Source organism: Leuresthes tenuis, unplaced genomic scaffold (assembly GCF_036924035.1).
Source record: "Leuresthes tenuis unplaced genomic scaffold, fLeuTen1.0.hap1 SCAF_16, whole genome shotgun sequence".
Classification (NCBI taxonomy): domain Eukaryota; kingdom Metazoa; phylum Chordata; class Actinopteri; order Atheriniformes; family Atherinopsidae; genus Leuresthes; species Leuresthes tenuis.
In genome coordinates, this window is record NW_027325370.1 from 884,920 (window position 1) to 906,787 (window position 21,868).

Below are 21,868 nucleotides of genomic sequence, written 5' to 3' on the forward strand. Positions count from 1 at the left end.
TTTAAAGTTGTCAGATGTCAGATTGTCTGTGAACGTGTCGTTTACAGTTATTTTTGAAGTTGTGAGATGTCAGATTGTCTGTGAACGTGTCGTTTACTTATTTTTAAAGTTGTCACATGTCAGATTGTCTGTGAACGTGTCGTTTACTTATTTTTAAAGTTGTCAGATGTCAGATTGTCTGTGAATGTGTCGTTTACAGTTATTTTTGAAGTTGTCACATGTCAGATTGTCTGTGAACGTGTCGTTTACTTATTTTTAAAGTTGTCAGATGTCAGATTGTCTGTGAACGTGTCGTTTACTTATTTTTAAAGTTGTCAGGTGTCAGATTGTCTGTGAACATGTCGTTTACAGTTATTTTTGAAGTTGTCACATGTCAGATTGTCTGTGAACGTGTCGTTTACTTATTTTTAAAGTTGTCAGATGTCAGATTGTCTGTGAACGTGTCGTTTACTTATTTTTAATGTTATCAGATGTCAGATTCTCTGTGAACGTGTCGTTTACAGTTATTTTTGAAGTTGTCAGATGTCAGATTCTCTGTGAACGTGTCGTTTACAGTTATTTTTAAAGTTGTCAGATGTCAGATTGTCTGTGAACATGTCGTTTACAGTTATTTTTGAAGTTGTCACATGTCAGATTGTCTGTGAACGTGTCGTTTACAATTATTTTTGAAGTTGTCACATGTCAGATTGTCTGTGAACGTGTCGTTTACAGTTATTTTTAATGTTATCAGATGTCAGATTGTCTGTGAACGTGTCGTTTACAGTTATTTTTGAAGTTGTCACATGTCAGATTGTCTGTGAACGTGTCGTTTACAGTTATTTTTAATGTTATCAGATGTCAGATTGTCTGTGAACGTGTCGTTTACAGTTATTTTTGAAGTTGTCAGATTGTCTGTGAACGTGTCGTTTACTTATTTTTAAAGTTGTCACATGTCAGATTGTCTGTGAACGTGTCGTTTACAGTTATTTTTGAAGTTGTCACATGTCAGATTGTCTGTGAACGTGTCGTTTGCCTCCTCCAGGTGTGTTCCTGATCCCGTACCTGCTGATCGTGTTTGTGGGCGGGATCCCCATCTTCTTCCTGGAGATCGCGCTCGGCCAGTTCATGAAGGCCGGCAGCATCAACGTGTGGAACATCGCGCCGCTGTTCAAAGGTCCGTCAGAACGCTTTAAAGTCCAAGCAAAGCAGAACAGAATCAACAAACAGTTGGTCACACTTTGTTGCAAAACATCTGTAAAAGTAATGGCTTCACATGTACTTTCAGACCTAAACTGGGCGATAAAGATGGTTACGGTCGGTTAACTTCGACAGATGTTTGATAAGATACAGTTCAGTAAGTTTTACTCAGCAGCTTAATTAAAGGGTTAAAGACACATCCCACAGACCTGTTTCCTGTTTATTTATCTACATGATGAGAAGATAAATAAAAACCAAGAGAATTCATTATTAAAATGTATTTATCGAAACGTTTCTTTATATTTTAAGTTAACATCTTTATTTATGCATATTTTCTACATTTTTAAATTTTATGTTTATTTTTTAATCATTTATTTTTCTGCACTCTCGTCATTCCGTACGGAATGAGCTAAAGATTGTTTTAAAGCCTAAAAGAGCTCGACCTGTGCCATATGAGCAGGTAAAACTCCTGCTGACGACCTCCCTGACAGAGAGTGTCAAAGAAACTCTTCATCTTCACATCTGACAGAAACTCTCAGATTAAAACTAAATCATTTAGAGGGAAATAAACCAGAGCCAAGCAGTTTAGGTGCGTTTGAGTGGAGAAAGTCTGCCGACTCGCGTTCAGCTTTCTGTGCTTTATATGGAGCTTTATATGGAGCTTTATATGGAGGTTTATATGAGGGGATAATATATGATCGGCGGTACGTGCCGACACACACGGCTGCAAAGCCAGCAGCACTCACAGCGTTAAACTCTTTCATGCTGCTCTTTGTTAGCTTTGCACGCCGCGCATATCAGAAGCAGGATCTTTACAGGGGGCCGTGTGATGTTTTATGGCTGCATTCATAACTCAGTTTACTCTACAAACTTTGGCCTGACCTCCGAGGAGCTGCTGACGGAGCTGCTGACGGAGCTCCTTCACGATCGGACACGTTCTCAGGGAACAGGGGAACCAGATTTACACAAAGTGTCGGCCACAGATCACCCAAATATCTGCTTTAAGACGGTTTCTCATCTGATCTGATGATAAATCAGCAGAATTACAGCATATTTCAGCAGAAGTTAACACAGTTTGCTGTTAGAAAAGTCAGAAAAGCCGCTTCATGCATCAGATAAACGAGGATTTACCGAGACTACGGAAGCTCAGAAGCACCAAAAATCACCCAAAGACTGTTTGTGTTTAAATGAATCATCCAGCATTTAAAGCGTTATTATTGTTATTAAGTTAAAGAGTAACTCAGCTGGTTAATGAGTACCGCTGTCTTCTTTTCGACCCGGCCTGTTTGTTATTGTAACCGTGGTAACGGCGGTCGGTACCTGTGCAAACTGTGCACGACGCGACACGCCGAGCAGCACATTCCGACCGGACAAAGAGTCGGGTGTGTTCAGGGTTGCACAGAAAACACAGAAAAGTGGGTTTCTGCTCACTGGATCGTGTCAGAACCCTCAGACTGTTCTGGTTCTGTCTCACCAGCACAAACTGGGTTTAAATGACTGAAACAGAGGTTCTGGGCTGAACCCGGTGCTGAAAGCCTGTTAATGACCTCAGCTGACCCGTGTTCCTCCCGCTGAAGCCCGGTTCTGCTGCCTGTTCTCTGCAGGTCTGGGTTACGCCTCCATGGTCATCGTCTTCTTCTGCAACACCTACTACATCATGGTTCTGGCGTGGGGCTTCTACTACCTGATCAAGTCCTTCAGCGCCACGCTGCCGTGGTCCACCTGCGACAACGAGTGGAACACGGCCAGCTGCATCGAGATCTTCCACTACCAGGAGTGCAAGAACGCCAGCCTGGCCAACATCACCGTGGGCAACAGCAACATGACCTGCGCCGACCTGGGCGACGCCCGCTCGCCCATCATCGAGTTCTGGGAGTGAGTCCTGCTCCGGCTGCTCTGGGTTCTGTTCGGGTTCTGTTCAGGTTCTGATGCTGACGGCTGCTTGTCTTTGTGCAGAAACAAAGTTCTGAACATCTCGTCGGGTCTGGACGAAACCGGAAAGTTCAACTGGGAGCTGATGCTGTGTCTGGTGGCGGTCTGGGTTCTGGTGTACTTCTGCGTCTGGAAGGGAGTGAAATCCACCGGGAAGGTAACGCATCCCGAGTCAGTCTGTTAATCACTTAAACTTTATTTAAACGGCAGCTTTACAGAAGATAAACCGACTGCACGAAACATTAAATAAATGAAGAAGATAACAAAGAAACACATGAATAAAACAGGATAAAAATAAATAATTTTTCTGATAAAAATACAGTCAGAAAGAGAATCAGGCGGGGTACACCTGAACAGGTCACCACTCATTCCTGGGTTTAGAGTCACCAGTTAACCTGAAATGCAGTGTTTGGACGGCAGGAAGAAGCAGAAACAATCAAATAAAATTATAAGATGTAGTTAAACGTAAGAGAAGAGAAGCACATCTGACCTGAAACATCTGGCCTGAAACTCCTTCTTCCTGTTCCTGGGAGCATATATCAGGGCGTCTGAAGTGTAAAACTCCTTCTTCCTGCTCCTGGGAGCATATATCAGGGCGTCTGAAGTGTAAAACTCCTTCTTCCTGCTCCTGGGAGCATATATCAGGGCGTCTGAAGTGTAAAACTCCTTCTTCCTGTTCCTGGGAGCAGATATCAGGGCGTCTGAAGTGTAAAACTCCTTCTTCCTGCTCCTGGGAGCATATATCAGGGCGTCTGAAGTGTAAAACTCCTTCTTCCTGCTCCTGGGAGCATATATCAGGGCGTCTGAAGTGTAAAACTCCTTCTTCCTGTTCCTGGGAGCATATATCAGGGCGTCTGAAGTGTAAAACTCCTTCTTCCTGCTCCTGGGAGCATATATCAGGGCGTCTGAAGTGTAAAAGTCCTTCTTCCTGTTCCTGGGAGCATATATCAGGGCGTCTGAAGTGTAAAACTCCTTCTTCCTGTTCCTGGGAGCATATATCAGGGCGTCTGAAGTGTAAAACTCCTTCTTCCTGTTCCTGGGAGCATATATCAGGGCGTCTGGAGTGTAAAACTCCTTCTTCCTGCTCCTGGGAGCATATATCAGGGCGTCTGTAGTGTAAAACTCCTCCTTCCTGTTCCTGGGAGCATATATCAGGGCGTCTGAAGTGTAAAACTCCTTCTTCCTGTTCCTGGGAGCATATATCAGGGCGTCTGAAGTGTAAAACTCCTTCTTCCTGTTCCTGGGAGCATATATCAGGGCGTCTGAAGTGTAAAACTCCTTCTTCCTGCTCCTGGGAGCATATATCAGGGCGTCTGAAGTGTAAAACTCCTTCTTCCTGCTCCTGGGAGCATATATCAGGGCGTCTGAAGTGTAAAACTTCCCAAAAACACAACCCTGGGATTTATTTAGTTCCCTTTGTGTGAAAGTTCCTCATTTAACGAGCCGTTCTGATTTTCATTTCTAAAGGACGTCACTCCTTAAGTTGGCTCCGCCTCCTCTGCTAAGCCCCGCCCACTCACCTCCACCCTGCTGGATGGATGAAGCCAGCTTCTGGTGGAAATGTTCTGCTGTCAGCTGCACTGAGGAGCATGCATCTTCCATCCAGCAGCAGCCTCAGAGGATATCAGAGCCCAGTGGATAAACTATATCTGAGGCTAATGTTCCAGCAGAGTTAGCTAAAGACTGTGAATGTGCAGCAAACACTTTTCATCCCACTGTTTTAACAACTTGGTCCAGTTCAACGCTGGACTGAAGGAACTGAGCCACAAAGTCCTTCAGTTCTTCAGGAGGTAGATGACTCATAACATTCATGACTCGTGTGGAGGTGACTTCTCCTCATCTGGTGATGTTTTCAGGGCAGATTTATAACGCTTCAGAAACCTTTCGGCAGCTGTTGATGATCTGCTTCAGAGCCTGACTGCAGTGTGTTCACACGGCTCTCAGTACCAACGGACACATTTGTGTTGTTGGTCGTCAGCTGGAGGCTGAAAGCTGAACCGAGCAGGGCGAGAGGAACAGGGGGGGGGGGGGGGGGGGCTGGTCTATTCACAGATCTGCTTCCAGTTCAATCGAATCTGTTGGTTTCAGCAGCTGTGTTGAATTGTCTCTGTATGAATTGGACTCATTTAGATTTAAATGTGTTTGATTGGATTGGATCTTTTCCAAAGAACTGAATTAGAACCTGTTCAGACTAAATCGAAAGCTTTAACTTTAACCCTCAAACTGACAGGATTTCGAACTGTCCAATCAGATCCAAATCGGATGCTTTTGATTCGTCTGATTGGACAGTTTGAGTTTCATTTAACAGCTGATCCATTGAGTGTGTGTGTTGAATATTTGTTCTTTATCTTTATTGTTCTTAAATCCGAGATTATTTCAGCTATAGTGTGCGCACGTGCGTGTGCACGTGTGGATGTTAAAGTGCGGGATTCTGGGTAAAATCAACAGTTTTTCTGGACTCCACCGGGGACCTGCTGCTCTCCATGGTGCTGAAACCCCACATGGCTCCATGCGAGTGTTTGTGCGTGCACATGCTTTCGTGCTCATCGGTGCACGTACGTGCGCTGAGCCTCAGCAGGTCTCAGATCAGCTCCGTGTTCGGTTTCCTCTGCTGTGTTTTTGCTGCCTGATTCTCACGGATGGAGCTGCCTCTGAGATCGAGTTTTTAGGTCAACGAACAGCAGGAACACGGACAAACCTCCTCATCATCCCCCTCAGCCTCACTTATGCAACTCAGATTGAGTTTTTCTGTGTGACGTAACATACAGCGAATATTAGTTTTGCTTTAAAGGCAGCGTGTGGTTTTGTTGAGGATCTTCCTGGTTTGGTCACCGGTTCTGAGGTGGAACTGCAGATTTAAACAGAGATAAAGACTGTGTCCATGAACAGTAAACCCACTGCATATTGATTAGCTGGTACTGCTGATCAATGAACAAAGCCCACCAGTTTTCCAACTCTTTATGTCCAACACAATGAACTCAGTAGCTGGATGTGAACTCTTTCTCTTGAGAAGCTTCCCTCGCTGGTCGGCTGACTGGCGTCCGAACAAACTGAAGCTTTATGTCTGGAAACAGAGCCTCAAACAAACACTATCAGTTATATTTAAACATTCTTAAACTGTGAGCTGCAGAATCTGTATTTTTATTAAAATGTTGTGTTTTATCTAGTTTTAAAGACAGATTAAAGAGATTAAAGAGGCGCCTCACCTCCAAATCTGAAGGGAAAATTCAGAGTTATATTAAATATTAAGTTATACTGGATGAAAAGTATCTATAAACTGTATGAGCTGTGATGGAACTGAGCATTAAAGTAGTTAAAAACCAATAAAAGGAACTCTAACCTGAACCCAAAATCATAAAACTTAAACTGGAAGTTAAAAGTGCAGCTTCCTGTTTAACTGAATGGTTTCTGCTGAGCTGAATGGATCCAAACAGGCTTCTGGATCATTTTGGGTGAATCCCGTTGTTCATAATTAAGTGTTTTCATGCATATTAATAAGAATTATGACCAAACTGCTTGTTTTAATGTACTTTTCTGTGTTTTCTCCCTGGAAGTGAAACTCGAGGCTGTTAAACAGTTAAATTATCAAAGGTCAGACATGTAGAACCTGATGGTTCCACCTCTGGTTCTGTAGTGTGAAACCAGGTAAAAGCCTGAATAAAAACAACATCCTGATCACTGTCAGTCGTGTTAATGATTCCTGATCAGAACCAGGAACCCGCAGGACTCAGACTAAACCTGTTTGTGGGTTTCAGATCGTGTACTTCACGGCGACGTTCCCCTACGTGGTTCTCATCATCCTGCTGGTCAGAGGAGTCACTCTTCCTGGGGCGTACGACGGCATCATGTACTACATCAAACCGGACTGGTCCAAACTGGGGGAGGCTCAGGTCAGTGTGCTGTGGCCCTGAACCCTGACTGTCAGGCAGAGGGCTAAAGATAACATGGCTCCACATCTCCTTCTCCGTCAGTATTAGCATATTTACGGGGTTTGTTTCACACGCTGTTAGCTAAACTTTAGCTAAACTAAAGGATTCGGTGTTCCACAGGGCTCCATCTTAGGACCACTGTTATTTAGTCTTTACATGAACAATGTGCACGGCATCAACAGCTGTTATAAGAAACGTGAGCGGCTGGATGAATATGAACCCCAACATTCAACAGGAGTTCATTCATTTCGATGCTTTGGGATGTTTTTTGATTGGTTTCAAGTTAAAGAAATAAAGCGAACAGAATTAAACTGAAAAATATAACTTCCTGCATAACAAGCTGAGCATCAACAACCCTAAAGTCCACTGAACCAACATCCCAACAAGCTGTAACAGTTTTAAGTAGAAAAGTCAAAGCGTGTCGGATCTTAAAGTAACATAAACTAAACTAAAACTAAACTAAAACTAACCATAAACTGACCGAAACACGTTTTGGTTTATTACATTTTTATGGTCTGATGAACAACTTAAAGGGGAACGTTTGCTCATCATATCTGGTGACAAACAGCTAAGATGGCGGCGAAGGACAGGAGTATGATGTCACAGTTGTGGCGGCACCTTGAGTTGGAAGCTGAGGTGACCTGTGACCTCTGACCTTGCAGGTGTGGATCGATGCCGGCACGCAGATCTTCTTCTCCTACGCCATCGGCCTCGGAGCGCTGACGGCGTTGGGCAGCTACAACCGCTTCAACAACGACTGCTACAAGTACGGCTTTCTGCTGCTGTGGACGGATGATGCTGACGTAGCGTCACCTGGCCGCCGGTCAGGTGACCTCTGAGGCCCGGAGTCATGTTCTGCTTCTCCTCCCCTGCAGGGACGCCTTCGTCTTGGCGCTCATCAACAGCGGGACCAGTTTCTTTGCTGGTTTCGTCGTCTTTTCCATTCTGGGCTTCATGGCTGCTGAGCAGGGTGTCGACATCTCGCAAGTCGCCGAATCAGGTAACGGCGCTTCGACCGAGTTCTCCTGCTGGGTCCTTCGTCGTGGTCGTGGTCACCGTGCCGACCGAGTTCTCCTGCTGGGTCCTTCGTCGTGGTCGTGGTCACCGTGCCGACCGAGTTCTCCTCCTGGTTCCTTCGTCGTGGTCGTGGTCACCGTGCCGACCGAGTTCTCCTGCTGGGTCCTTCGTCGTGGTCGTGGTCACCGTGCCGACCGAGTTCTCCTGCTGGGTCCTTCGTCGTGGTCACGGTCACCGTGCCGACCGAGTTCCGCTGCTGGGTCCTTCGTCGTGGTCGTGGTCACCGTGCCGTCGGGGGCCGTCTGATTCTACCTGATCACAAACTGCTGGATGAAATGTTCAGTGACTCAAACGCCACCAACCTGCTGACAGCAAACCTCGTTGACTTTTAATGTTCACGTGCGCGTGAGCGCGGCTGCACGTGCACGTGAGCGCGGCTGCACGCCTGTAATCACGCAGTGACGACACATTCATGCGTTTTCTGGCGAAATAACGCTGCATGAAGATAACAGAAAGAAAGCCGTGCACGTGTGAAGCAGCGTGCACGTGTATCTGTGCACGCTGCTTCACACGTGCACGGCTTCTTGTCACGTGTGGAATGTGTCTCTGGTTGTTTTGACATCATCTCGCCGCGTGCGGCGCCCGGCGCCCACGTTAGCCCTGTGATGTCATCAGAGAGGCGCTGAACACACGTTTAGTTTAGTTCGCTGGCATAAAATGCCCCTGATAGTGCATGTGTGCGTGCATGTGTGCGTGCATCGGCCAACTGTACGGGTATTATTAGCCCCGCAGCACATGACGTGACGTCACAAACACACGTTATTTTTAGTTTGTCCCGCAGCTCTCACTTTAGTTTCTTCAGTCAGACTCTGAGAAAAAACACGCCGTGATGTCATCAGTGACTGAAACGTTTTTAACTCCAGAAACATCCGAGGAATCTTTTTATTTTAATCTGGCTGCAAAAATAACAAAGTAAATCTGCTTTGCTCTGAATCCTGACACGTTTGCAGTGGTTTAAAGTATTAGCTCCCGTGTACTAAGTGAAGGATTATTTAAGAACCCTGGCGACATGTGACTCGTCTCCGTTTCATGGCGCTCGGCTCTGAATGGCGTTCGGAGCAGCTGTGAACAGGCGTAATGCTCCTTTAATCTGAGGAGCCGGTTCACAGCAGGTGGAGGAGTCGGTAAATTTGATTCGCAGAAGCTGATTGGATGAAACACGGCAGTAAAGCTGTGAGGGAGTAAAGGAGCAGTCTGTAAACTTTAAACCGACACAGTTTATAGGTTCTTATTGAATCATTTAACCATCTTAAATCTGTTCATTTAACTCCAGAGAAATGATTCTTCTTTGTATTTAGGAAACAGAACCAAACTGAAGCAGCATCAACACTGTTCCAGATGTTTCCATCAGTAAAGCTGTGAGCGAGTAAAGGAGCAGTCTGTAAACTTTAAACCGATGGAGACACAAAGAAGCAGAGTTTATAGTTTCATACTGAATCATTTAACCATCTTAAATCTGTTCATTTAACTCCAGAGAAATGATTCTTCTTTGTATTTAGGAAACAGAACCAAACTGAAGCAGCAGCAACACTGTTCCAGATGTTTCCATCAGTAAAGCTGTGAGCGAGTAAAGGAGCAGTCTGTAAACTTTAAACAGACACAGTTTATAGGTTCTTATTGAATCATTTAACCATCTTAAATCTGTTCATTTAACTCCAGAGAAATTATTCTTCTTTGTATTTAGGAAACAGAACCAAACTGAAGCAGCAGCACTCAGTGAAAGCTGCTCCAGATGTTCTTCAGCCTCCTTTAATGACTCTTTTCATGCTTTAAACTGAGTTTCTCACAGGAATCTGAGTCCATTCAGCTGCTCTGTGTTTTCAGTCTCTGGCGGTTTGGGTTTCAGGTCCGGGTCTGGCGTTCATCGCGTACCCGAAGGCGGTGAGTCTGATGCCGGTGGCGCCACTCTGGGCGGCGCTCTTCTTCTTCATGCTGCTGCTGCTCGGGCTCGACAGTCAGGTGACCAGAGCTAATGACACAGTATTGATTTGTGTAACCAGCTGCTCTGTTCTGAAGGAGCTGGACCCTCCCTGGCGGTGCGTTCAGGGACGCTCAGGTATTCACACGCCTGACTGCGTGTTTCTTTCCCCTGCAGTTTGTCGGGGTGGAGGGTTTCGTTACCGGGATTCTGGATCTGTTTCCTGGAAAATATTACCACCGTTACAAACGGGAGATCGCCGTGGCGATTTGCTGCTTGCTGTGCTTCATTATTGATCTCTCCATGGTGACGCAGGTCAGTGAGAAAACCTTCATCTGACATCACTCCCAGACCAAAACGCCCTGACAAACACTGAGCTGCTCCTCTCTGCAGGGGGGGATGTACGTCTTCCAGCTGTTTGACTACTACTCGGCCAGCGGGATGACTCTGTTGTGGCAAGCATTCTGGGAATGCATAGTAGTTGCCTGGGTCTACGGTATGTTGCACACACTCTGCTGCTGGCATGTTGCTGTTGTAAGGATCTTAAAATAGGTGTCTGACCACTTTTGTCATGTGAGTAAAAGTCAGAGATTAGTTGGAGTTAAAGTGGAATTAATGAGTTCAATCAGCTGCAGCATAACTCAAAGAGATGCAAATATAAGAAGGAACAAAGTGTTAGAACATTAAATAACAGTCGGAAATCTCTGTAAAATATCAGCACATTTTAGTTTAGTGCATCACAGGAAACATATAGAACTGTTCCTAACTCCTGATCAGCTTCATTTCTTCATTTATTTCCAGTAAAACAGGAAGCAGCTGCAGAGATTCACTGAAACATGATCAAACATGAACATAAACCCAGAATCTGAGGCAGAAACAGAGTTTTTCTCAGTTCTCAGCAGCTTTAAAGTGAATATCTGGTCTGAGCTCCTTTATTCTCCAACACAGCCTGAACCCTCTGAGACAAGCTTTCTGTCATTTCTTTAAGGAGTCTTCAGGAATAGTTCTCCAGGCTTCTTGAAGGACATCCCAAAGCTCTTCTTTGGATGTGGGCTGCCTTTTGTTCCGTTCTCTGTCAGATGATCCCACACTGCTTCAATAATGTTGAGGTCCGGGCTCTGGGGAGGATTCATCCCTCCATAAGACCTGTTGCCACTGATTTTCAGTCCACTTCTTGTGTCATTTGGCACAGCTCAGCCTTTTCTCCCTGTTTCCCTTCCTTAAGAACGGCTTCTTGACAGCCACCCTTCCATGGAGACCATTTCTGATGAGGCTTGGGCCAACAGTAGATGGATCAGCTGAAGGTCCAGATGCATCTCTCAGGTCCTGTCAGGTCACAGCTGGATTTTTTCCTCTTTCTTAAGGACATCACTTTCAGATCCTGTTCATCTGCTGGAGATAGTTTTTTAGGCCTGACACTCCTTCTTTTGTCCTCCACTTGTCCAGTTTCCTCAAATGTTTTAAGGACACACTGCACACCATGCTGAGATATGCCAAGTTTTCAGCTAATAGCTCTTTGGGAATCACCTTGTTGCTGCAGAAATCCTATTTTCTGTCTGTCAAACTTTGCTGTTTTTCATAGATGCAGCTAAAGAAATGGGAACAAATGATGTGTCTTTGTGACAAAGTGCCTAAAGATCCAGTTTAAAATGGCTTCTTTGCTAAGTTGTCTGTTCTGTGTCGACACAACACTGGTTCATCCCTTGAGTTAGGAGCCTTTTTTCTGCCTGAATGGGTCAAAGGTCAGAGTTAAGTGGCTGAACAAAGAAAAAACACTGAAAATGCTCAGGAACAAGGGCTGAAGATGAGGGAAAAAGCAGAAAATGTCCAAAGAAAAACTGTGAAAGAGCTTCAGAAAGCTGCAGAACTGTTGATCAGGACACTTTAAAGGTTTCAGAAAGCTGCAGAACTGTTGATCAGGACACTTTAAAGGTTTCAGAAAGCTGCAGAACTGTTGATCAGGACACTTTAAAGGTTACAGAAAGCTGCAGAACTGTTGATCAGGACACTTTAAAGGTTTCAGAAAGCTGCAGAACTATTGATCAGGACACTTTAAAGGTTACAGAAAGCTGCAGAACTGTTGATCAGGACACTTTAAAGGCTTCAGAAAGCTGCAGAACTGTTGATCAGGACACTTTAAAGGCTTCAGAAAGCTGCAGAACTGTTGATCAAGTAACAAAGTGCCTAAAGATCCAGTTTAAAATGGCTTCTTTGCTAAAAGATGATAGATACTGAACCCCAGACTGATGAACATTAACCTGTGCTGCTGACCCGCAGGTGCTGACCGCTTCATGGACGATGTGGCTCGTATGATTGGCTACCGGCCGTTCCCCTGGATGAAGTGGTGCTGGTCCTTCATCACTCCATGTGTCTGCTTGGTGAGACTCGACCCCCAAAGCTTCACATTGTCCTTTAAAGTGCATCAGCAGTAAAGATGTTGCTGCTGTTCTCTCAGGGCATCTTCCTGTTCCACCTGGTCAACTACAAGCCGCTGACCTACAACAACGTGTACGTGTACCCGTGGTGGGGCGAGGTGATCGGCTGGTGCCTGGCTCTGTCCTCCATGCTCTGCATTCCCGTCAGCGTCCTCTACAAGCTGTTCAGAGCCAAAGGAACCTTCAGAGAGGTCAGCAGAGTGTTTCCCTGTTTACGTGCTCACATGACTTCCTCCTGCTGATGTTTCCCACCATGTGTTGCAGCGCTGGGCCCACCTGACCACGCCAGTGTGGGGGGGGCATCACCTGGAGTACATGGCCCCCGACATCAAGTCTCTGAGCCCTCTGTCGCCCGGCACCGACGACAACAAGGTCATCATCTTCGAAAGCGTCATGTAGGCTGGATCCAAGATGGCCGACCCCCCCCCACTCCATCCATCCCACCCGCGACAAGATGGCCGACCTCTCCCCCCCACTCCATCCGTCCCACCCGTGACAAGATGGCCGACCTCTCCCCCCCACTCCATCCGTCCCACCCGTGACAAGATGGCCGACCTCCCCCCCCCCCTCCATCCATCCTACGGCCTCAGACTCCTTCAGTGATCGATGAGCCAGCTTCCCTGGACTGATTGATTGGGTTTCTCTTGGGATTAACCGATCGATTGGGTCTCCTTGGACCCATTGATCGGTTGGTTTCTCACCAAACAAATCTATAAACGACCGAGGTCTTCTTTTCCCAGATTATGTCATGATTTGTGGGTGAAACCAGCAGCTCTCCGGCTTCATTCTGCTGGTTCTTGGTTCTCCTGTTTAAAGGATGAAAAGCAGAATGTAAAAATCCCAAATTTCTCCCTGAATGTGAAACCCTGACGGGCTTCAGAGCAAAGACTCTCTGAAGCTTCTCATGTGGGATGAAAGGTGCAATCTTGTCTCTGGTGGGGGTGCAAACACACACAAACCTGATAAACAGCCGTGACACACACTCTCAGAGCAGCTCAGCTGGCCCAGAGGCTCTGGAGCTCGCTGTGGCGTAACGAAGCCGCCGGCCGTGTGCGTCGCTGATGTTTCTAAAGACGGAGTTGTAGACCGACAGACTGACCGACCACAAACGCAACTATTTTACATGGTACCAGAAGCTCAGTTCTGCTGTCTGAGCTGGAGAAAGCGGTCCCTGAACTCACCACGCTGCCAGGGAGCCAAACTGAGCCGTCAAACTGTCCTGATGACTGTTGGCGAGCCCAGAACCGACCCCTGAGCAGCGCCGGGGTTCCCGGACCGCTGACAATCAATCGTTTCTCACAGGAAACCACAGATCTGATGTTAGATGGAAGCTTCCAGGGATAAATCAGCCCCCGCTTCCAAGATTATTCACATTCAAGCCAGTTCCAGAGCTTCCAAACCAAAAATCCACCTGCGCCCTTCAGCTCCAACCTCTGAAAGCAATAATGTCCTTGGTCAGGGTCAACGTGTCCCTTCTTCTTCAACTCTGGAAGCAAGTTAAGTTGTTCCAGAGAGTCTCCAAGTGAGCAAACTAACAGAGAATGCTAACAAAGCGTTAAGGAACCTGTGGGTCCGCATCTCGTCCATAGTTAGGCCCTGACGGGATAACCCTAGAGTTCAGTCCTTCTATCCCAACCCTAGAGTTCAGTCCTTCTGTCCCAACCCTAGAGTTCAATCCTTCTATCCCAACCCTAGAGTTCAGTCCTTCTATCCCAACCCTGGAGTTCAGTCCTTCTATCCCAACCCTAGAGTTCAGTCCTTCTATCCCAACCCTAGAGTTCAGTCCTTCTATCCCAACCCTAGACTTCAGTCCTTCTATCCCAACCCTAGAGTCCAGTCCTTCTATCCCAACCCTAGAGTTCAGTCCTTCTATCCCAACCCTGGAGGTCAGTCCTTCTATCCCAACCCTGGAGTTCAGTCCTTCTATCCCAACCCTAGACTTCAGTCCTTCTATCCCAACCCTTGAGTTCAGTCCTTCTATCCCAACCCTGGAGTTCAGTCCTTCTATCCCAACCCTAGAGTTCAGTCCTTCTATCCCAACCCTGGAGTTCAGTCCTTCTATCCCAACCCTAGAGTTCAGTCCTTCTATCCCAACCCTAGAGTCCAGTCCTTCTATCCCAACCCTAGAGTTCAGTCCTTCTATCCCAACCCTAGAGTTCAGTCCATCTATCCCAACCCTAGAGTTCAATCCTTCTATCCAAACCCTAGAGTTCAGTCCTTCTATCCAAACCCTAGAGTTCAGTCCTTCTATCCCAACCCTAGAGTTCAGTCCTTCTATCCCAACCCTGGAGTTCAGTCCTTCTGTCCCAACCCTAGAGTTCAGTCCTTCTATCCCAACCCTAGAGTTCAGTCCTTCTGTCCCAACCCTAGAGTTCAGTCCTTCTGTCCCAACCCTAGAGTTCAGTCCTTCTATCCCAACCCTGGAGTTCAGTCCTTCTATCCCAACCCTAGAGTTCAGTCCTTCTATCCCAACCCTGGAGGTCAGTCCTTCTATCCCAACCCTGGAGTTCAGTCCTTCTATCCCAACCCTAGACTTCAGTCCTTCTATCCCAACCCTTGAGTTCAGTCCTTCTATCCCAACCCTGGAGTTCAGTCCTTCTATCCCAACCCTAGAGTTCAGTCCTTCTATCCCAACCCTGGAGTTCAGTCCTTCTATCCCAACCCTAGAGTTCAGTCCTTCTATCCCAACCCTAGAGTCCAGTCCTTCTATCCCAACCCTAGAGTTCAGTCCTTCTATCCCAACCCTAGAGTTCAGTCCATCTATCCCAACCCTAGAGTTCAATCCTTCTATCCAAACCCTAGAGTTCAGTCCTTCTATCCAAACCCTAGAGTTCAGTCCTTCTATCCCAACCCTAGAGTTCAGTCCTTCTTTCCCAACCCTAGAGTTCAGTCCTTCTATCCCAACCCTAGAGTTCAGTCCTTCTATCCCAACCCTTGAGTTCAGTCCTTCTATCCCAACCCTGGAGTTCAGTCCTTCTATCCCAACCCTAGAGTTCAGTCCTTCTATCCCAACCCTAGAGTTCAGTCCTTCTATCCCAACCCTAGAGTTCAGTCCTTCTATCCCAACCCTAGAGTTCAGTCCTTCTATCCCAACCCTAGAGTTCAGTCCTTCTATCCCAACCGTTCCCCCCCACGCCACAGAGGAAAGGTTCCCCTCCTCTGCTCATGTGGCCCTGCACCGGATGGTCTCAGGACCCTGACCCTGAAGGACACCTGGCCCACAGAACCAGAGGGAGGAGCTGTGATTGGTTCTTAGCTGTGTTTCATCACCTGACAAAGCAACCGACTCCGTCCCATTAAACAAAAGCTGAAATCTGTTCTGAACTCTGCGTCTGACCTTTAACGCGCATCGCATGCCTGACCTCCTCCGGTCTGTCAGGTCAGAGGTCGGGCAGCGCCCCCCCGCCCCCCGGGAGAGACTCAAGTGCCAAATGGTCGATACTCGCCCTGCAGGGCTGATCCCAGAACAGGGCTCCAGGCTGCCAATATCAACCTGCTCGCTCTTCTCTCGCCTCGTTGCATCAGTGTCGTGGACGCTGCAGTCCTCCCGCCGAACACCTCGCAACCCGGCTGACCGGCCATCAGAACCGGCTTCAGAACCAGCTTCAGAACCGGCTTCAGAACCAGGAAGGTTTCTGTTCTGTTCAGATTTAAGCTGCACCTGGAAGCCTGGTTCAAACGGTTCTGTCCAAGTGGTTCAGAGAGCTAAATGTTGTAGCATTTCCAAACATGTCTATGCAAGAAAGATCCTGGTTCTGTTCAGATATGATCACAGAACTCCAGATATTCCCTCCTGGGCTGCAGGGCTTCCGCACAAACCTGCTGAGCAGATGATTGAATGTTTCTTTGAGGCTGAAGCTTCTGATTGGCTGTCAGCTGGCGGGCCGGTGAGCGGCGGAGGACTCGGCGTGCTGCCAAGCGTTGCCTTACGTTGTTGTCTTAACTTTAGAGCCCACACGGTTGACTAGCCAAACCCAGAGTCCTGTCCTGTGCACGACTCTGGTGTAAAAACCTCTCCGGTCAGCAGTCTGTGGGGGCGTGTCTACAACTCTGTCTCCTAGCAACCACTCACCACCCGCCCGTGGCGGGAAACACGCTGATTAGAATGTAAACTGCGTTGAAACTACACCCATTTGCACATTGTTGTGGAATAATGCCGCTGGCACTTTTCGGAGGAATCGTGTTTTGTTTTACATTTTGTAAAATGAATCAGAACTTTATTTTGTGGAGGCGTTTATTTTGCTGATAAATACGATAAAACAGATATATTGAAAATCTTTGTGTGTAATCTATATATGATGATGATGATGATTTTTTGGCTGATTGTTCACGTTCAGCGGGCCGCCAAAGCTTCCAGCTTCAGGCTACCTCACTTCCCCTTCAGATGCTCTGCTTCAGCGGCTTCTTATGCAAACCTTTGGTCTGCGGCGGCGAGCAGGAGAGGATCATGGGAAGGCGTTGTGCGAGCGCTCCCACCTGGTCCTGCTCCGTGTGGCGGCCTCAAAGGTTCTCCAGCATCAGTTTTCTCACAGTGTGAGCAGCATTAAGTGAACGCCGGCGGGCGTCCGACTGACTGACGTGAACAAGCAGCGAGGGGCGGGGCTTAGATGCAGGAAGTTTGCTGCGATGCAGTGATGTTAAGGCTTCGTGTGGCTCTGAACACACCGTGAAAGGGAATTTTTCTCCTCTTTACTTCTCTGACATATTGTTCAAAGTGCTCAAGTGTTTTTAGCTTTAGCTTCTTTTAGCTTTTTACTGTTTTTCTCTGTAATTTCAGTGTTTTCCCCTCAGACCTCCCTCGGCTCACATTCTCACGTGTGATAACACGATCTGTGACTGACAGAAGCTGCAGTTCTGTTGGCTGAATACATCTGAATGCTGATCATGTTGCATCCGTCAGCTGCTTCCCATCGTTTCACCTCAAACTGAAATAACCTCAGCTCCCGTTTCCCGGCCAATCAGAGCATCAGATCTGCTCCTCGGGCCTCATTCTGGCCAATCAGAGCATCAGATCTGCTCCTCGGCCTCATTCTGGCCAATCAGAGCATCAGATCTGCTCCTCGGGCCTCATTCTGGCCAATCAGAGCATCAGATCTGCTCCTCGGGCCTCATTCTGGCCAATCAGAGCATCAGATCTGCTCCTCGGCCTCATTCTGGCCAATCAGAGCATCAGATCTGCTCCTCGGGCCTCATTCTGGCCAATCAGAGCATCAGATCTGCTCCTCGGCCTCATTCTGGATCTGTGAGATTTACGTAAAAATTAGTCTAATTTTAAACTTCTTTAGTGAAGAAAACAGATAAAATGTAAGAAAATAAGGATTTAATCTCACAACAAGTCAGCAAACATAGATGGAGCAGAGATTTTCTGATTTAACTTAACAGGATGTCAGAAATCTTTGCCTTCTTCCTTTCATCTTCAGCCCAAATGAGCCCAAATGTCCACCTTTAACAGGAAGTTCCCTGAGAACTGGAGCCAATCGTGTCCCAAAAGTCTTCTTTTTAATTCACATCAGCTTCAGATTTATTCTGACCACAAACTGAGCTGCAGCAGTATTTTATAGAAACTGATCCAACTGACATTTGAAGCATAGAATTTTATTTTTAACTGTTTTTTAAGCCTTGGAGGGTCAGAGGGTGGAAACGATTCAACCTGCAGCCATTTTAAGAGAAATGAAAATCTGTGTTACCAAAAGCTTTCTGTCTGTGCTCTTCTGCCAAAAATCACCTGCTGACAGTATCTTTAATCCAAAGCTGTGACTGTGTGTGAGGATGGAAGCAGAAAAATCACATTTAATGAACCAAAACTCCACGAAGCAGCTACAACAAATGTGACAAACTGCTGTGATGGTTAAAAACGAGTCGCTGCTGGAGACAAACTGATGGATTTACCACAAATTGACCCAGTTTTATGCCTAATTTCCCTTTAAAAACAGAGCAAGTGGACAGAATTGAGCATTTTCCGCATCATACTGGGACGCCACGCAGCAGCAGATCAGGATAAATCAGTCTGCAGACCCGACATCAGTCCGTCTCCAGCACTGACCAACGGTTCTGCACAGTGATGTCAGAGTGATGTCAGAGTGATGTCACAGGGGAAGATACGTGCTGAACATGCTATGCAAAGAGTCAGTTTGTGTGTTTCAGGGACAGATGATCAGACCCGATGAACCACTCTGATTCCCCGACTGAACAGTCTGACCCATCAGAACCAAACTGCTGACCCAGAACTCGCAGGACATGTGTTTCCGGAGCAGTTTTAACCATCTGAGCCGAAGTTCAGCGTTCAGACGTAACGTTAAACTCCAAAGGGACCAAAACGCTGCACAGAGACGGGTTTTTATCTGAAATCTGACTTCAAAGTTTTTCAAAGACTGCGTTATTTTTCATGTTTATTTCAACGGTCGCTTTTGGATTTGGTCACAAAGTGTTTTAATTTCAACGAGTTTGCACAAAAGTTAGAGGAAAAACTTTCTGATACCTTCAATAAACCAGTAATTTGATATTCTTTGGTCTTAATTTCCCAGCATTTTCTGACACATCTGTAAAACATCTGTATCTGGATAACAGTATTTTTCTGAGTATTTTTCACTAATGTTGGAAAAATCAAAGTATTTTCAGCATCTCACAAGATGCAGGAACAAGAATGTAAAGATTTAAATGTTTAACCTTTAAATTTAACCTCTAAAACCGTCCTTCAGATGCAGGAAAGGGGATGCCGAATGGTTCAAACTGGGAGTCTGACTGGTCTGTCTGTCTGATTGTCCACTGAAGGTTCTGATAACTGGTACTGTCCACAAGCTTCGGTCTGTTGGTTTCCTTTGGTGGAGAAAGCTCTCCTGCTCCTGCTCATCTCAGACTGGTTCCTTCAGATCTTCATGATTTCAAAAAGGCTAAATTAAAACATCCAAATAGCTCAAAGAAATCAGAAGGTTTTTGGTTCTGGCTTTTTTCGTGGTGGGTTTTCTTCTGATCTGTGGGTGCTAACAGAACAACAACCAGAACCACCTGAGTCTGGCAGATGTTTTACAGAAGCAGGGGGCGCTCTCCTCCAGGAAAGGTCATCTTGTTTGGGCTGGAAACAGAAGCAGATCAAATAATACAAGACCTTCATTGAGCTAAAACAAATGGATGAAATGATTATTCCAGAGCTTCTGATAACAACCCGCCTGCCAGAGACTGTGGCTCAGGTCCAGATTGTTCCATTGATGCGACTCATATCTTATTTGTTCTGTGTAGAAGCAGAAATCGATCATCAGTTCTGATTTGTGTCACTTTATTGTGTTCCTCGATCACGTGCACTGAGCATTTTCATCATAAACTGGCTACAGCCCTGCTAGCAACGGCCGCTAAAGCTAGCGGTTTAGCTAGCTCTTCACCTTTTCTAGTCCTTCTCGGTCTGTTTATCTGAGTATTTTCCATCCACTACAACTAAATTTTGTCCCAAATTTGTTGGAGTATTTTTAATTTCGGAACCGTGTGTCGACCCAATCTCCCATGTGGCCTCAAAAAATACGTTTTCTGCTGTTGTTGATATAAAATCACTTGAAAGTTATGTACTTGACAGTTGTAGTTATGATTGTGAACCATTAAATGTGATCATATTGAAGCAAATAACATTAGAATTTAACAGGTAGTGTTAACGCAGTAGTAGCTAAAACATTTATTTTTATAGAAGATTACATTTAAAATGATTAAAAATGTTTATTTTTTTGTTTTTGTTGTACATTCTCTTTCTGGTTCAATTGCAATTTTTCCACAGAAAAATCTGCCACAAACATGAATTCAGTCATCGTTAGTAACAAAAGGGCTTGAAAGTGTCCCTGGAGCTGGTGGAGATAAAAAACAGAGCTAAGACATGGCATCGGGAGGCTAAACCTGAGTGTAGCTCCACAATAGCTAACAGTTCATTTGACTACTGTGTGAATAAGACAAACTAACAGTTTAGATTAGCAAAATAAAGATAATTCATCAGGGTCAAGTTAGCTAAAAGTGCTAAATTCAGAGAAGTTATTGTTTACTAGCTTTAACGTTTCAAGTCCAAAACGCCACTGAGATTATCATATTTTACAGCGTTAGCTAACAGCTTTCTACATTTCCACATTAAGCTAACACGTTAGCAGCAGCTACTTTAAAAGATTTTCACTCATCAGATGTTATCATTTCTGCCTGTTTTGCTGCTATAAAGCGCATCTAAACACACTGAAGCCACTTCCAGAAGATTTTACCATCTGTAATTTCCATTAAATGCACGTAAATCTGTTCAGAAACAACACAAAGAACTGAAAAACTCTGCTCCCTGAAAAACATGAAGAGCAGAAATTAGCAGGTTAATGTTAACCAAACCTTTGGCCACATCTTAATGTATTTCACCCTAAAGTTTCCATAGTTCCCAGAAGATCTCAGGAAATCCCATAGAAGACATGATTGATCTTTTTCTCACTTTAATATCTCACAGACACCTTTTGTTTTCGTAACTTTTGGTCCGTTTGCTTCCTACTGAGGCTTCACACATATGTAACCAACACAGTCATATCTCCTCACTCTGGTGCTGAAAGAAAGACCTTTTCCAGCCGAGCTGAGTGCTCCGTTCTGCTTATTTCCAGCCCAAACGCAGCCACATGGCGTTCCCATTCATCCCAGCATCTGCCATTTTGTTGTAACTGTGTCAGTGACTTCTTGTAAACCGCAGTCTTCCATTAACTTTAGACTAGATGACTGATTAAGTAGCTAAATGAATCAATCCATAGCTGTGATAGTGATGAAATTCAGGGCTTGATGGTAGCGAGTCACCAGCCAAAATCTTGCAGCGTCATTGATGAAAGCGTTAACTTTGAGCCCTGATGATGCCATCTGTTTCATTAATATGTGTCCATGCTGTAAGTCTGTGTTCACTGTGCTCATTCACCAATGACTAAACCAACAGCAATAAAACTATTGTCATGACAAACAGCTGATCTGTGTTGTGGTTACTGGATGGTTGGGGAGGAGGTCTATTTCTTCATTAACTCTTTACTGGATTCAATCTGAAAGGTTACGAATAATTCATCCTCAGGATCCATGACGACGGGTGGAAATACTGACTCTGAAATATCTGTAACAGAAATGATGGTGATGAAAGGAACCAGAGAACAAAAAACATCAAAGACAGCAAGAAGTTCTCTTTGTAATAGTGTTAAATAGAGTAACAGAACAGGGCAAAATACACAGCCTGTAATATCAGTATCGTAGCAGAAAGTCTAACCGAAAACAGAAGCAGATCACAGTTAAAATACCCAAAGTCCAGCATCAGGAAGAGTGAAATACTGGCCTGAATCTATGTGTTCAACGGTCCTGCAGGACCACAGCCACCAGCCAATCTATCCCAGTCCCAAGGCCAGAAGGCAGAGAAACTAATCTGCAAA

At 45.7% G+C, this 21,868-nt stretch overlaps 1 protein-coding gene and 1 long non-coding RNA gene across 2 annotated transcripts in view; both read left to right on the forward strand.

Moving 5' to 3' along the window:
* Positions 1-14,129, forward strand: part of slc6a8 (solute carrier family 6 member 8) — a 30,331-nt gene extending 16,202 nt beyond the window's left edge. The window contains exons 2-13 of the mRNA XM_072367989.1: positions 1,022-1,153; positions 2,781-3,051; positions 3,133-3,265; positions 6,864-6,998; positions 7,700-7,803; positions 7,913-8,037; positions 9,961-10,073; positions 10,210-10,347; positions 10,426-10,528; positions 12,310-12,410; positions 12,488-12,658; positions 12,732-14,129. Of these exons, the coding sequence (XP_072224090.1) occupies positions 1,022-1,153; positions 2,781-3,051; positions 3,133-3,265; positions 6,864-6,998; positions 7,700-7,803; positions 7,913-8,037; positions 9,961-10,073; positions 10,210-10,347; positions 10,426-10,528; positions 12,310-12,410; positions 12,488-12,658; positions 12,732-12,866 (1,661 nt within the window). The 3' untranslated portion in view covers positions 12,867-14,129. The remainder of the gene's footprint in view (positions 1-1,021; positions 1,154-2,780; positions 3,052-3,132; positions 3,266-6,863; positions 6,999-7,699; positions 7,804-7,912; positions 8,038-9,960; positions 10,074-10,209; positions 10,348-10,425; positions 10,529-12,309; positions 12,411-12,487; positions 12,659-12,731) is intronic.
* A 1,269-nt stretch (positions 14,130-15,398) lies between these two features.
* Positions 15,399-21,419, forward strand: LOC140272207 (uncharacterized). Its single transcript, XR_011907896.1, has 2 exons — positions 15,399-20,369; positions 20,413-21,419. It is a non-coding gene; the product is annotated as an uncharacterized lncRNA (long non-coding RNA).
* Positions 21,420-21,868: the final 449 nt, after the last annotated feature.